The following is a 16,375-nucleotide window of genomic DNA, read 5'->3' on the forward strand; positions in this document are numbered from 1 at the left end:
TTTCGGTTTGACTTGGTAAACGAGGCTCCCTTTTTAAAGGTTTATTGGGTCCAAACGCATCGGGAGTCGATTGAATCACGATACTAATAATTCTTGAAATTGCTTCACAAAATCAAAACAATCTTCTCATAAAAGCTTTTATGTTAACTTTGATGGTATGATATATTTTTTAACATTAGGCATGCTTGGTCGAGGAATTTACAAGGTAAGGTTTTTCGGGTTTTTTTTTTTTTCTTGAAAACCGAAAAACTGATCAAGATTATACCTCCTAGAACATACGATATTAACAGCCAACTTATTTCAAATGCTAAAAAGCGCGGAATCATCTTTACAAATAACCTAAAACCAACAAAGAATATTTATTCGTATACACAAAAGTAAAAAACTGTCCTTTAGCACAACTCGGACTCAATACAAGCTATCTAAAACTCTTCACAGCAAACTCTTGCAACAGATGACTCAGTACAGATTAATGTCGTAGAATCAATCCTCAGCAGGATCTTGAGGAGTCTGATCTGCACTACGCTTAATTGAAATGACAGGGCAATCGGCATGTTTTGTGACAAATCCGCTCACAGTTCCCACAAAAACCCTACGAAGTTGGTGAAATTAAAAAACATACACATATCAAAACTACAATAGATTTCAAGGCTGGAAATGAAAATGAATGCTTAAGAGCTTTCAAAGTCATGATAATGAACGCAGATGTTCCGACCTATGGAAATTATGTTTCTGAAATGACTTCTAAACCAGAGAAGAAAGCTGCTATACAGCAAATAAATGAGTTAAATATACATACTTCTGAAAAGGACCAAGACCTCTGTTTCCAACCACTAGCAAATCTGGCTGGAGACGTTTCACCTCATGGCAGATGACGTCCTTAGCATCACCTGTCTTAATCCATGCTTCACAGGCAACCTATGAAATGTATTTGAACTCAGTCGAAGGTAACTTAAAAACAGCTTTGAAGTAGTTCTCTATATCAGATACTAAGACAAAACGTGGAACCTAGCTAACCGGTGAAATAAGTCAAAGTTGGGGAAAGAAATGAATGCAGGTCTCTACTATTGACTAGCCAGATTAATTGCTAAGAGCAAAGATAGCCCTTCATGCGTGTGAATGAGTATTCATGCATATGCAAGAAAATAAAGATGGAAGGGGAAGTTGAAAGAGCCGCGACGAAGACGATATACCCCAATCTCATGGCATTGTTTCACAAAGTAATGCAGTAGTTGAAGTCCATTATTCTTGTCCCTCTGCCTCAAACTTCTGAAATCTTCAGGAGAGGCATATATACTATCCACACCATCAAAACCTGACCATGAAGGGAACTTTAAGCATTCATGATGTGAAATTGAAACATTGGTCTCTAATGATGTGAGTGAAAGCACTCCATCAAGCATGTACTTGGGCCAGATTAAAAAAGTAAATGAGTGTCACATTACACATTCACAAACGAGATAGGAAACAACCAGAAGAGAACAACATCCTGCACCAGTTTATCCATGATAAACATGAGCAATTAACCATTATTCAAGCTTTAAATATCCACTACCATATTAACACTCCAAGTTTGACCGACCCATGAGAGATGCATATTACAGCAACAATACACTGTAACATTGTTTCAATTTCACATCATGAAACCCCAAAACACATTCACTTGTGGTGGGATAGCAAGCTCACAAAGAGGACATGACCGAATCTCTTACATTCATTGTTGACAGGTTTAGAACAAAGATAACGAGGTTCTCATGATCTTGAATATCAGTGAATGAATCCAAAAGAACATACAACAGACAAACATAATCATGAACTTCCAAAGTAAGCAGAACTTTTTCCAGAATTTATCCCATAATTCGTACAAACAGCTATATTTAAGTTTATTGGCTGTTTTGGCATGTTACAAGCCACATCAGCTTCGAGTGGCATGTTTTCAATTACCAATTTCTGGAACAGAAAAATGGCTTCTGAATACTCACTCTGATATACAAATTGTTAATTGAGATAGAGATGGATGATGGATCTAATATATGGACACAGAGTGTTCTAAATGGATTAATGTCAAAGAAGTCAAAACGTATATGAAGGATAACTTACCTGTTTATGCACAACCAAGTAATCAAATATTAGATTTACCGAAACAATTATCCCAAGAGCATTATCCTCGGGAAATTTTTTAATTCTTTAAATATCTATAGTCTTACATCAATTGAAGTATATTTTATAAAACTCACAAATATACTACGGAAATTATATCAGATAAAAGGATAGTAAACATTTACTCTTCCAACCATTCATCTCTAGCTGGATCCGAGATGAAGGCAACAAAAAGTGTTGTCAAATCCTCTAAAAAAATTGCTGTTAACATACTTTATCCATCTAAATCGATCACAGTAAGACTACAGTCTGTAGAGGTATTTACACCAAAACACTTGATCTTTCTTTGGCAACATTAGCCACGAGTCACGTTTGCAATTCACGATCGGAGTACAACTTCTGGGGAATTTAAAACTCTGAACCGAGTGAGAGAACAGGTTCATCACAAGAATGATAAGAAGAAAACATGTCGATGACTTACTTGTGAAGAACTATCTAAACGAGCCACGACACAGGAAAAAGAAATCCCACAAAAACAATCTAACTCCCGACACTCCAAGTGTCGGAATGATTCACATAGGGCTGCTGATCAATTTCCTAAATTCTCGTTAAACGCATTCCTAATCTACAACAATCAAAGAACCCATAACACGAACCAAATAAAAAAAGAGAAAACCTTAAAACAAACAGGGGGATCAGACACATGAATATCGATAGTAAAAATTTTGTGATTTTTATTACCATCTTCGTCAGGAACTTGAACATGAAGAATGAGGAGTTTAAAACCACAAGTATTGGAGCGAATGATTTTGCGGAGAGTCCATTCGAATGCTCCTTTGGAGCTGATGGATGCGTGCGGGTAACCTTTGAGAGTTGACTGGTTGACCGCCACCAATATCCGAGTTGGGTCACTGCTCTCCGACGCCATATTCATTCGGTGACCGCTGTGCTGCTCCTTCTGCACCAACCTTCTGGATGAGTCGCACGCGTTTATTTGCAATTCTTATATATTTAAATAAAAAAAATTACATTCCATTTCTTTATTTATTGTTATTATTTGAGTTGCTAATTTTAAAAAGTTTTTATATTTTATAAAAAAAAATTAAACTCCAGATTTATTGATAATTGAATCTCTAATTCTTACATAATCCAATGTTTAGGTCAAATGATTTGTCGGGAACCGATAGTGTGTTGATCCACATGTCTCAAAATATTAAATCATCATAAGCGGCTCTGGATCTGTAATTTCCAAATTTGTTAGGTTTGTATATATGGTAATTCAAGTAAACAAAGACCTCGTCTTGATTTTGAAATCTGATGATAAAATTTAGTACGCTAGTACCTAATTCAGTTGCTTGTAAAATCGATCTAGAGAGTATACATTATTGTCTCAGGTACGATATTTTAAAATATAAATATGAAAATAAAACAAAAAAACTGGATATCGAGATTACGTGAAAAACTCCTAAAAATTATCAGGGTAAAAACCACGAGTAAAATGAAAAGAATTCTACTATAATATTTTATGTGTGTAACCACTCACTGTGTTTCCAAATATAACACACATTTTTTAATACATGAGAACAAACATCTCACAAATATTATAGATCTAAGTACTCAAATTTTATGATATGAGAGAAAAGTACCCAGAATGAGATGATATGAAATGAGGTGAGAGAGCTTCATTTATAGAGTTCCTTCATTATTGTGAGACGTATTTCACATTAATTGAAATATGTTTCTAGTTTTTCCCCCAACCACTGCAATAATTGTCTTTCCCCCAACAACTACAATAATTGCTCACATTTCTCATTGAAAATTAAACACATCTCCATACATTTTTTCAATCTTGTCATTCTCTCATGCTTACGATTCTGCTAGGCCACTTTAGGATCTATACCACTCAAACTTATCTTTGGTTAGAACATCAGCTATGTTATCTTTTATATGAATCTTTTGCATATCTACACTTCATTATTTTATTATTTCTCGAACAAAATGAAATTGAACTCTAATGCATTTAGTCATGGAATGAAATACATGATTCTTTTAGATGTGTAAGGCGCTCTGACTATCACAAAACAAAGAAACATTACCTTGTTTGTGTCTGATCTCTAATAATCTTTTAATCCATATTTACTCCTTGCAAGCTTGAGTAGCTGTCATATATTTTGCATCCGTCGTAGATAACGCCACAATTGTTTGCAGTTTTGAAACTCAATTTACTGTTCTCCTACAAGTGTAAACACATAACCATAATATATTTTCTCTTATCAGGATCACCTGCATAATTTGAATCGATATGGCCCTTGAGTGTAAAATCTGATCTTCCATAACATAATGCAGTATTCGAGGTACTCTTAATGTATTTAAGAATCTTCTTAGCCGTTTGCTATATACAGACCAACTGCTCCTACTGCTTGAACAATGTTCGGCCTTGTACAAATCATGACGAACATCAAACTTCTCACTGCTGATGCATATCGTACTTGAAATATCTCCAACTCCTTTGCTTCAATGTTAGGGCACATATCGGATGATAACTTGAAATTAACAAGAAGATAGGTCGAGATTAGCTTATTATCTTCCATGTTGATCGTTGCAAGACTTTCTTCAAATAATTGGTCTGGAAAAGTCAGATCTTTCTGTTACTTCTGTCTCGGTGAACTTTCATTCATATAATCTTGTTTGTTGGTCTCAAGTCTTTCATATCAAATTTTTTAGCCAACTGTGCCTTCAATTTTTGGACCTGATCTTTATTGGTGCCTGCTACCAACATGTCGTCCATATACACCATCAAAATAATATAATTAACACCAGAACTCTTGAAATTTGTACAAGGGTATGCACTAAGTCTGTTGTATATAAGGCTAATGATATATTAATCAAATCTCTTGTCCCAACACATCGGCGTCTTTTTGAGACCGTATCGATACAAACTTCGTGGTTGTAGATCCGCTTACTAAAGGACTACCACCCAAATAGTTTTATGAGCACACTCCTCATATGTGTGTTATGTCAATTGAGGATATTGAGTTTTAGTAGGAGTTTGTTATTTTAAATGCTTTTCGATTGTAGACATTTTCAGTTACAATTATGTAAAGTTATTTTCTGCTGAAATAAATTTCAGCTTATTCATACTCCTATTATGGTTAAAGTTTGATATTAATAAAGTTTAAATCGATAAGAAATAGGCATGTTATGATCATAATGCATGAAATTTCCATGCAACACATCAACTTTATAATTCATATCATTTAGTAGTGTTGGCATATGTGAGCATTGATGTGTCGAGTTATCTTGTGTGTAGTAAAGCCTGTTTTGATCCTATGTTGATATGATTGATAGACCAGATTCGTCAAAGATATATCTCGGTAATGACAACAATTTTTGATATCATAAGATTATTTTCACAAAAACATAATTATAAGGTTACATATTGTCCAAGTGAGAGATTATTGGGTCAATTTCATTTATATGAGCTTATGTGTGAATTGTTATGTGATGTGAGGTATTTGTTAAGGTAGAGTCCATAACTTAAAGTGATCGGTTAAGGTTTTGGTTAATGAGTTTTAATATATCTGATATGTGGGCCTTCAATATGCAGAGACAAAAGTATAATTTCTATTTTTATGATGAGTTAAAATTATAAATATCAAAAAATAATGGTTGAAATTTTCTATATATTGGTTATGGTCCCCGGATCGCCGTTATTGTAATGCCTGAAGTAAATATCATAATTTGTTGATTTAGTAATGTGATATTACTAAATAATTAATGATTTTTAAAGAGTAAAGTATGACATATTTTGATCATATGAAGTTCAAATGATTTGAAATTTGGATATAACGTAGAAAACTCAAAGATGTAGAAGTTTCATGTTTTGAGTTTTGGAAAATTTGATCGTTTGACTGATCCAAAGGGATATAGCGGTGTTAAAATGTTAAATATTATATATTAGATTATATTATAATAATATAAAAAAGTAAAAAATTTTAAAAAATATAAATATCAAACTTACGTTGAATTCAATTCAAGAGAAAGAAAGTCACATGAAAGAGACGAGAGAGAAGAATAAAGTTTTGATTTTTCTTTTCGATCTTGCGACTTATCGGTTTATCCAATCGACGAATCGACTTTAGTTTTGGAATCGTTGACACGAGGTCTTCGATTTGAGGTATAAATTTTATATTTTTGGTGATGTTTGAAATTCGTCGATTTTTGGAATAAATCCGATAAATTGTTAAATCATACAGAAATTGAAAATTGTTGAATAATGAATGATTTTAACGAAATATAGAAGATTATAGTGGTGTTATTTTGAATTATTCTCAATTTATTATAATTATGGATTTTTAATCGTTGGATTGAGATTGGAGAGCTGTATGTCATTTGTTATTAATTCTGATTATATATTCGGAGTCTACGAAGTATAGGCTACACGTTGATATAAAGTTTTCGTAATTTGACGGATGTTGTAAAATAACCTATTATTTGAAGTTAATTAATTATGGTGTATTTGATGGTAGTATTGTGAATTAAATACACCGGAATATTAATTGTTGAACGATAAGAAGTTATAATCGAGTTTTATATTTTTGTTAAATTGATTGTTGTTGGGCTATTTGATGTTATATATTGGGCCTGTTATGATTTTGTTGATAAGGTAACAATGATCTGATAATTGTTGTTGAATTATTTAGATATGTCACAAGCCTCGGGATTTCTGTCAGATTTTATATATACTCGATTATCAGGTACGTGTTGACGTACGAGCATATGTTGTTATTGTTTAGTATTGATGAATATTATTGCGTTGAACGATGATAAATCACTGGAATTGGGTGATTTGATATTATATCTGTCGTCGTTTATTATTGTAGATGTTGCTGGCTGTCGTTGTTGGGAGACGTCACGTTGATGTTGTTCATTCAACGATATTGATGTCGCGGGAGTTGGGGTGCGACGTATCGTTGATGTTGTTGTTCTTTCCACGATATTGCTGTCACCGGAGTTGGGGTGCGACGTATCGTTGATATTGTTGTTCGTTCGACGATATTGCTGTCGCTGGAGTTGGGGTGCGACGTATCGTCGATGTTGTTGTTGCAGTGTGATGTTGTTGAGGTTGTTGATGACTGATTGTCCAGAAATGGCACATGAGGTATTTCTGTTATGATTTCAGTTATATTTTATGTTGTTAATATAACTGTTATATATTTCGATGATGATTGTTGTGTATGCTCACTCTTTGGGGGTTGTTTCTGTTGGACAAGTTACAGGACTATGCTGTGAGACATAATAGAGGTGAAGGACTAGGTGTGTCTAGTAAAACATTCCTGTAGTTGATAGTAGATAGAGACAATATAGTTTATTGTCTTATTTGAGTAGTGTGTATGTATTTATTATACTGTTTTTGTTGCACTGATGTAGATAGTATGATGATTGCACTATTTTATCGTATATGCATTATATTATTACGTCGTTGAAAATAAAATTTTTATGCATATGACGTCACATGTTGTTTGATTACGTGGTGAGGTTTGGGGCGCCACAGTTATCAAGTTTCTTATTCTCTACCCTATTATAAAAATTAGATCTGAATAGAAAAAATAAATGATTCTATCAAAGAAGAAGGCGTAAATTTGAAAGATCAAGACTCGTTCTATGGTTTTCAATTTAATTCTTAATGATTTGACATGTTAATTTTGTGTTTATATGAATTTTCTACGACGGAATTTGATTGCTTATTGTGCCGATGTGAAGTATTTTTATTTAATTCTAAAAAAATGTAAATAAATGCTAAAATATAAATTTGACAATATAATTTAAGCACAAAAATTCTCATGAGAAAGTTTCATGTGTCAATGAAAAAAATTAATTTTGATATCAAAAAATATTACTTTTTTATTGTAAATATGGATAAAATTGATATGCATCATGAAAAAATATCCGTAAAACTATCTCACGAGAGATCTAATGTGATTATAATTACAACCAAAGTACTTTTATGTTTGAATTCAATATGGATTTTTTTAAAAAAATATCAACCTCAAATATAAATATGATAAAAATAACTTAATAGTGATGAAGAATAAAAAGCTCAACATGTTACATGATCGAAGTATGTAGCACCCCAGGATATATTTTAAATAAAAACATGAAAAAAAGTTATTAAAACTTATTATTAATTCAAATGATTGGAAATACATATATATTATATTATGGGGAAAAAATTATCTTAGACCCCCTCGTTTCGTTTCAACTTCAAAAGAGGTATTCAACGAGAGACAGTCCGGAAGGAGCATTCCAGGGGACTTGAACAATAACAATCTTATCTTCGTACCCAAACGCCGCATTCTCACCGTTAAGCTTGCAAGCCACGGGACTCTCCGAAGCGAACACCCTCATTTCTCCCTCCCCTTTCACTCCGATCTTGACATATTTCGCATTCTCATCCAACACCAATGACTGGACCGCGCCACCCGTGTTCAGCATGTTTACTAGCCCGATGGGAGCAAATTGGATAGTCTTCTTGGCCAAATACTTGACAGGAGACACTGTGATGAGCTCGAAATTGAAAGGTCCGAGCGATATGGCTACGGTGTCGGATGGCTTGGCTAGGACGAGCTTCTTGTCGCGGAACAAGTACATGGCGAATGTTTGGACTCCTTCAACAGGAATTGGATTCGTGCCCTGTTTCCATTCGATGTCGCTTGGGCCTGTGACCGAGGAGACGACTTTGGAGTATTCGGAGGCACATTTGTTGCGCCTCGTTTCCCTGCACCATCCTCCGCCTTGGCAGTTAAACAGCCCCACAACTCCCGTGAACTGATGCAAATCAACAAGGAATATTTACGACTTGATGTAATGATGTAGCAGATAATATATAGGTCTAAATATCAATTATTACGTACCTTGTTTAGGTTCCAAATTTTTAACATGGTCTTGCCGTTATGAAGCGGATCTTCAAACAGGCAATCACGAGTGGGGAGTGCGTAGTAGTCGCATCGCAGGATGGTGCCATCGGGCAAGGTCATGGTCTTGAGCAGGTCGAAATTGTGCTTGCCAACCGAATCGCTCACATAGATGGGTCCGCCGGAAATAGCACGGGATGCGGCATGGAACTCCGCGCATGGATGAGTGGACTGGAACATGTCCCAGTCGGGGTGGATGAAATTGCCCATCCACAGGCTGTTGTAAGCACAGTGCACCATGTGGCAGCCCTGGAGCCAGAAGGTGCCGTTTGGATCGCCCGATGGATCCGTGCACCAAAAGTCATCTCCTGCAGGTTAATTATTCGAATGAACCATGCGAGCAAAACTTAAATTTCAATCCTAATGAATTTCCCTTTTCATAATGTTTACATCAATTTCGTAACATACCGACACGGCCTAGGGATATGGCTTGCGTGCCGAGAAACATGAAGTCATTGCAGTGCTCCATGCTAGCAATTACACCATTCCCCTTAAAGTGGTTCCTTATGGAAGAGGACAAAGCCCCATAATACGCCTTAGCTAGCTCCACTCTCCCACCATAGTCCTCGCATAACATCTCCAGCAACTACAAACAAGAAAGAACGCATAAACTATATTGATACATAAAACATAGATGTCTATGCATGTAAAACTTACATGAATCACATCGATTTTGACTCCATCAATCCCAACAGACTCCAGATGCGAGTGTAACCCTTCATACATCTGATCAGCAATCTCCGGTGTGACCATCCCGACACCATTGTTTACGATCTTGTCAACTGCTAAATCTTCCATCGTCATTTTCAGACCCGGTGTCAGCACCGGAGTAATCACCTTTGCCTCGGGCATGCCAGAAATATTTGGCCGGATCCCACCCCAGTACCCGCACAAGGCATGCCAAACATACACATAATCCACGGTCGTGAACTTGTGCTTCAGGTCCCTGATAAAGGCCCCCATGCCGGAATCCGGGCCCTGCACAGATTTATCTTGGCTCTTGTAGTCTCTGAACTTGTAGTTTTCAGGGTATTGGATGAGTCTGCATGGCATTTGCTCGCCGGCGGAGGTGCGATTCATTCCTTCGGAGCTGATCGGATCCTCGTCGTGGCAGATGGACTGCCAGCCGTCGTCGATCAGCACCAGACCCGGCGGACATCCGCCGTCGACTAAGCCCTTGACACCTTCCAAAACACCCTGAGGGTGGACGGTTAAGTAGAAGGCATCCCACGTGCACCACCCGAATTTGTCCACAATTCCTGGTGGCGTTTTCTCCTCTAGAAGTTTGAAGGTTCCCAAATGCGTACGCGCCACTTTGATGGCGTCTTTTACGAGGGTAAAGGGATCGTCTCCTGCGTGCATGTAGAGCGAGGTCCGGAATGAGGAACCAGCAACTTTCGTCGACCCGCTTTCCACGCATAAGTCCACGTAGTCTTCGGGTCCGGGCTGGAGAGAAGCCCGAAAAGGGGTCTCGATGAGTGGAAGAAACAGGACGTAGGGTCTTGCGCCGTCGGGCGACCTGTCAAGCATGAGAATTTGGGTTTCGTGCTCCAGATGGGAGCCTTTAGAGCCGGTCCAGTGAGTGGTCCACCAGACCTTGAAGCGGAAAATGGACATGAATTTGATTCCTTTGAGCTTGCCGATGGAAACCACGTGGTGGCTACGGGGTTCTTTGCTGTCGAAACCCACGAAGCATCCTGGGGTGGTCTCCCCGGCGGTGTAGGGTGAGGGGGTGACGGTAATATTGGGTGGGACCTGAGAAAGGAAGACATGATCATTGACAGTGAAATTCGATTTTTCATCTATCGTTATTGATGAGTGAGTGAAGGATCCATCCACAATAAATGCGGGTTTGGAAGCACCTTTGCTCAAACTTGCAGCCATTGTTACTACTGATTGAATTCTATGTAGCTTTTGTGTAGCTAAATAATACACAGAAGCTATGACGGAGTTGAGGGAATGGAGGCTTATATAGATGAGAAAGCCATACAAGAGTGGGAATCTCGAATCCATCCCTGTAGCTAAATCAAGAATTATACATGAAATCTCAGCCATGTTTGTGCGGGATAGAATAAACAAAAAATAATAATAATAATAATAAAAAAATAAAGAAGGTGAAATTTTTATACGGCCCAAACCAAATTTCTAATTAGTGGTGGGAATCATATGTCACTGTAGTAGCGTGAATAAAAATGAAAGAATTTTGTAGGATCTTCCATTCTACCCAAAGTTTCTTTCCAGAAAGTTAAAACTTTTTCTCTCTTATTCTTCCTAACTACCTAGGGATGTACACTGTCAGGCTAAACTTCCCTCGCTCGATAAACAAGCTCGTTTTCGAGCTTATTCTTAGCCTAAATGTCAAATAATATAAGAAAATTTGAATGATGAATTTTTCATTTTATATCATTCACGTGTTATCTCTTTGACAAAAACTTCCATGTAGGTCATTAAATATTCTTAAATTTAAGGTGAGCTCGAGCTCGGGCCACATAAATGATCGCGAGTTTACGAGCATAATAACATTAAACTCGAGCTCGACTCGATAAAATTGTCTTGCTAGAGCTCGACTCGATAAACTTAACGAACGATTTGAGGCTCGTTTATATCCCTGTAACTGCTGTCCCCTTCTTTGTTCTTCCATTCAAGATAATTTTCTTATAGTTCATTCAGCAACAGACAAACGTTTATTAAATAGCTAAAATTTCCACTAAATTATCGAAAGCCGAGGACGACAATTTTCTGAATCACACACACAAATATATATGATTTTCAGCGATCTTGTTAAATGCATTTTTCTTTTTTCTTTTTTGAAATTAAAGGAGAGTATTGTTTGGCGGGTGCATGCATATATACCATCGATCAGCTCAAACAATTAATTTGAACACTACTTCCATAGTCGGTGGTGGACAAGAGGGTATCAGCCTACCCAATCATAAATCTCATCCACGCCAAAAGGAATCTGATATATTTACGTTAACGTCCAAATCGAGCCCAAGAATACTATATGATATAATAATAATAATTATTATTATTATTATACTTGTGTATAAATATGAATTTACTTTTTCTTTAATAAATTTTGTATCTGTTTCATTCTCATCAAAATGCGTTTCTTTCATGTGACTGATACTTATTGCAATGCGCTTCGTCATATTCATTCATGTACCCACATCTCAAACGCGTGTCATGCTCCGACGCAAATATTTTTTCCTGTAAAAATATACAAACCCAATACTTATTCTCTCACACTTATTTGTTGGTTTTTTTTTTTTTTGTTTAGAGAAAAATCTATGCAAAATTATGATTAACAAAACTAGGAAAAAGAATAATAACAGTAATAAATATTGGTTCTGTATTGGGGGTTGGGGACCTTATTTCTGTTGGATTATAGCACACTTGTACATGGATTAATGCGAGCAGAATAAAAATGTGGGCCAAACGAGATTCCAGAGAAATGGATTCGGAGTTGGAATTGATTTGCACTTGAAAAATTACATATTCGGGACACATACAAAAGTACTACACTGCACCACATGAATTACTGCCACGCCACATGTATAAGACCTAGTAGTTATTTATACATACAAAAAAGTAAAATTAATGATACATTGAATTTCTCTTTTGTTGTGTACAATTTTCTCCTCTATTCACAATATGATTTCCGCAGCTAGTGATCCTCAATGAAACTATTTCAGGCTCTAGTTGTTGCTTCACCAGATATTCCCAGAACAAACTGCAGTAGCAGACATAAGTGATGTTTATTTTAAGAAATTACGCTCCCACTCCAACAAACTACACTGAAAACCGCACCACATTTAAACGTATAACTGACTGACTCACCGTGTTAAGTAGATGTAGAGCAGCAGGCCGTGTAAATTTCCTCGCAAAAAGAAAGCATTTAGAGGGTTTTCCCTTGCTAGTGCACCATTCTCTTCTGTACTCAGTTTCGTAATAGATATTGTCTACACCCTAGAGCATTGAATAAACTAGCAAGTTCGCTCTGCAAAGGCCAAAAATTGTTACAATGTAGTTTCACCGTGTACCTTGATGGATTGGATGAGCACGGGAGAGGTATCAGCTAACTTGTAAGTCAGGGGATGCCATCCTCGCCTTTCGGGGTCTTTGGAAGATGAAAGATCCCATGAAGAGTGAGTCAGTGATCTCCTTGTTATTTCGCCTTCAAGGCCCTTTTGCTGATCCGTTAAATAAGGGAATGGGCAGGGAAAAGAAGTGGATGGACATGGATGATATTATAATTGAAATTTCTGCTGAATAAATGTACTCTGGTACAGGAGGAAGAGGTCAACTTACAGCAAGGAGCGTTTGCACGTAATGTTCATCTGGTATGCAGTTGTGTTCCTTTGATGCGCCAGCTGGCTGCAGATGAGTGATTTAAACAAAAATGAGCAAAACATCATATTTTGAAGTAGCTTTTCACAACCGAGTAATTTGCATATGTGCGAAAGTTTATACAAGGTAGCGGTAACAATCTGAGCCAGAAATTTATTGCTGATAAAAATGTTACATGGGGGTGGAAGAGACAGGAAAAAGAAGGAAACTGCACAGACACTTACAAGTGCTAGCTCACGCCAAAATTCTGGTAGCGATCTCTTCTGCTTGCAGAGAGAAAAAAAAAACAAAACAAGTTGCTAAAAAATTCAATCAACTTTCACAAAACATGGTATGATGTGGTAGTCCAAATAAATGCATATGCAGCGTCATTTTGTCTCGTGCGAGGCTCAGTTCATTTGGCATGTGTTACATTGTATTTGGATCATCATTAGATTGAACAGCCGAATTAAAATTTGTAAGCTGGCTGATTACAGAGTGCAAGACTATCAGCAGGTAAAACAAGAGGAGTTCTACTTGATTATCATGCTTCTTCAATCAGACAAAGCTCTCGCAGCAGTACAATAGTATTAACTTGTAGATCATCGTTTATGTGATGAAAAGACATGTTATGCAAAAGAAAAATCTCCAAACATATTTGCTACCAGTGCTAGGACCAGTGATGGCAGAGTAAAAGTCATCTATGTGACAGCATAACAGCAGAACTGAATTATAAAACAGCTTTCCTTGCAATGCCACTGAAACATAGGGAAGACAGAGTCATCTTGAACAACAATCTCGGCATGCTTTCTGGTGAGAATGACCCACTGCAAGAATGAAAGACATGGTTTACAGGCTTAGAACTTGATGAGGACGTCAGTTTTTTACTTCTCCGATCCATTTTCCTTTCAATACGCCTTACTTGTAAACAAATTATAAAACTTTGAAAAGCATGAAATAGAACAGAAAAATGCCGGACCTGAGATCCTTTCCTCCAGTTATCAACAGGAATCACTGGATCCATTTTTGGATTGTATCGGTCCTCTTTTGTGTCAGCAAAACTGCTAACATGATTATGAATAGGAAATGCTCATAACTGACTAAATGCAGTACACACTCATGTTACAGATGTTGTTCAGTTTCAAAAGAAATGCATATAAAGAAAACTAATCGGGAAGAGAGACAGAAAGATGTGAAATTTATTCTTGCGTAAACAGATCACCCTGAGATTAGACATCACAGAACTGACACTTGATGATTGAAAAGGGAGAATGATGAATCACATCTCAGCTAACCTGTCCACAAAGCTAGTTGAGGTCGACATTATATAGTCATATACGTAGCTGAAATTGTATAAAGGTATGCAGCTGTGACAAAACAATAAAAAAAATATCAACACAGAACATAACAGATATTAGAGACTGTAGGTAGTCGTAATAGATGGAATCTTCTGCACTTTTATGACAAGATGCAAAAGTGTCTCAAAATTCCATATATGAAACATGAACATTACAAAAGTGATTATTTAAAAAACAAACAAACAAATAAAAACTACGAGATACATTACCTGTCTGAGAGGAAAATGAACCGTTCATTTAAGGGATGCATCAGTGCATTCTGGAGCAAATGCGCTCTGCTTGGATCATACTAGCTTCTCCCCAATCTACCTGGAAACAAAGAATACCTAGGTATCTGAAATAAATTTGAAAAATGAGGCACGAAAAATTTCTGACTTAAAGATAACAAACACATGTTAAACTAAGACAATGAGATAAATAAGACCCCAATGTAACCAAAGATGTTTCAATTGAAGTGGTTAGGATAATGAAAAAAAATAGACCTGTATGCTATCATTTATTTGACGATATAAGAAATATGGCGACCTCGTAGTTGTCTTGTTCAACAAGAACCCGGGACGTGAATGAACATAGATAGAGAATCTGTTCTCACCATCCCCCTGTAAAAAGTCTTCTTAGCATGTTGATTATCCATGGGAAACATGACCGTGGTTTGAAAAATTATGAATTGAGAGAGGAAAAATCTTACTAAAAAACTCTGTTAGTCATACTCATATGATATGTGACTGTGTCATTGAATATGTCTGTGGATAAAGTAAGAGCGACTAATGTGCTAAAAACTAATGAGATCATGAAACACAACAGGTAAAATTTTGTTGGTCACCTTACAAACTCATGAGTCATGATCAGATCTTGGAAAACAGAGAAAACATCTAGCCTCGATCCATAAAAACTATGGAGAACCAATTAATTCACACAACATTTTTCCATAAAAAGTATTCGCATAAGAAGTAAAACAAACAATGAACTGCCAGGCTGCTAAAATCGAACACATGTTGCCAGGATCTACGCACAAATTCCAAATTTGGAAAATTAACTAGCAACTAGAATCCGAGCAGTTACCCGAAAAAATGCATCCCAAACCATGTCAAGTGGAACCCGATTCCTTGCTGTAAACAGGAAAGAGATTTTGGGTTTGGCAATTGTAGGCGGAGATAACATTTGAATTGGGCTGTAGAGCGATTCCATCAGCAGAAAAATGGCGAAACAAGAAAAACACAAAAGCACAGCCAAAAGCTTCCTCTTCCATCTATGATGAAATTTCTGCGAATTTGAACTCCGTTTCATGCTTTTCTACACACGGGAACAAAACAATCAGATCCAAAGAAAAGAAAAAATGAAGAGCTTAAAGAGAGAGTGAAGGAAGAACAAAGATTCGCGTTGCCATGACATTGAATTTTTAACGTAATTAATTAGTTTTTTTACAATGTAATAAAATAAGTTTTTATAATCATTTTTATTGAATAGAAGGGGGTCAATAAAAAATATACGATCCATTTAAAATTTAATTAAATAAAAGAGATTTTGATTTTTTAAAATCGAGAAAAGGGAGTTGAATAGGTTGTTTAGATAAGATCATTAATTAGCTCGTTAAAAAAAATGAAGAGTGGACCA

The 16,375-nt window shown here is 36.4% G+C and overlaps 3 protein-coding genes across 3 annotated transcripts; all 3 read right to left on the reverse strand.

The window, feature by feature from the left end:
* Positions 1-283: 283 nt before the first annotated feature.
* On the reverse strand, positions 284-3,096 carry LOC142522918 (universal stress protein A-like protein). The gene is made up of 4 exons (XM_075626510.1): positions 2,842-3,096; positions 1,194-1,315; positions 800-918; positions 284-592 (listed from the first exon to the last, which is right to left on the reverse strand). Exons 1-4 carry the CDS (start codon positions 3,032-3,034, stop codon positions 484-486), a joined length of 543 nt encoding a protein of 180 aa, XP_075482625.1. The 5' UTR covers positions 3,035-3,096; the 3' UTR covers positions 284-483.
* A 5,162-nt stretch (positions 3,097-8,258) lies between these two features.
* LOC142522223 (galactinol--sucrose galactosyltransferase-like) lies at positions 8,259-11,028 on the reverse strand. The gene is made up of 4 exons (XM_075625420.1): positions 9,732-11,028; positions 9,483-9,660; positions 9,015-9,382; positions 8,259-8,928 (listed from the first exon to the last, which is right to left on the reverse strand). The coding sequence occupies exons 1-4, from the start codon at positions 10,956-10,958 to the stop codon at positions 8,365-8,367; spliced, it is 2,337 nt and encodes a 778-aa protein (XP_075481535.1). The 5' UTR covers positions 10,959-11,028; the 3' UTR covers positions 8,259-8,364.
* A 1,497-nt stretch (positions 11,029-12,525) lies between these two features.
* LOC142522879 (glycosyltransferase BC10-like) lies at positions 12,526-16,167 on the reverse strand. The gene is given in 12 exon segments (XM_075626453.1): positions 12,526-12,807; positions 12,915-13,043; positions 13,118-13,267; positions 13,386-13,451; positions 13,649-13,687; positions 14,150-14,230; positions 14,383-14,464; positions 14,699-14,770; positions 14,971-15,031; positions 15,034-15,070; positions 15,244-15,360; positions 15,824-16,167. Coding segments are annotated over 12 exon segments (1,101 nt in total). The 5' UTR covers positions 16,049-16,167; the 3' UTR covers positions 12,526-12,765.
* Between the last annotated feature and the right edge of the window lie 208 nt (positions 16,168-16,375).

Source organism: Primulina tabacum, chromosome 13, assembly GCF_025594145.1.
Source record: "Primulina tabacum isolate GXHZ01 chromosome 13, ASM2559414v2, whole genome shotgun sequence".
NCBI classification, from domain to species: Eukaryota; Viridiplantae; Streptophyta; class Magnoliopsida; order Lamiales; family Gesneriaceae; genus Primulina; species Primulina tabacum.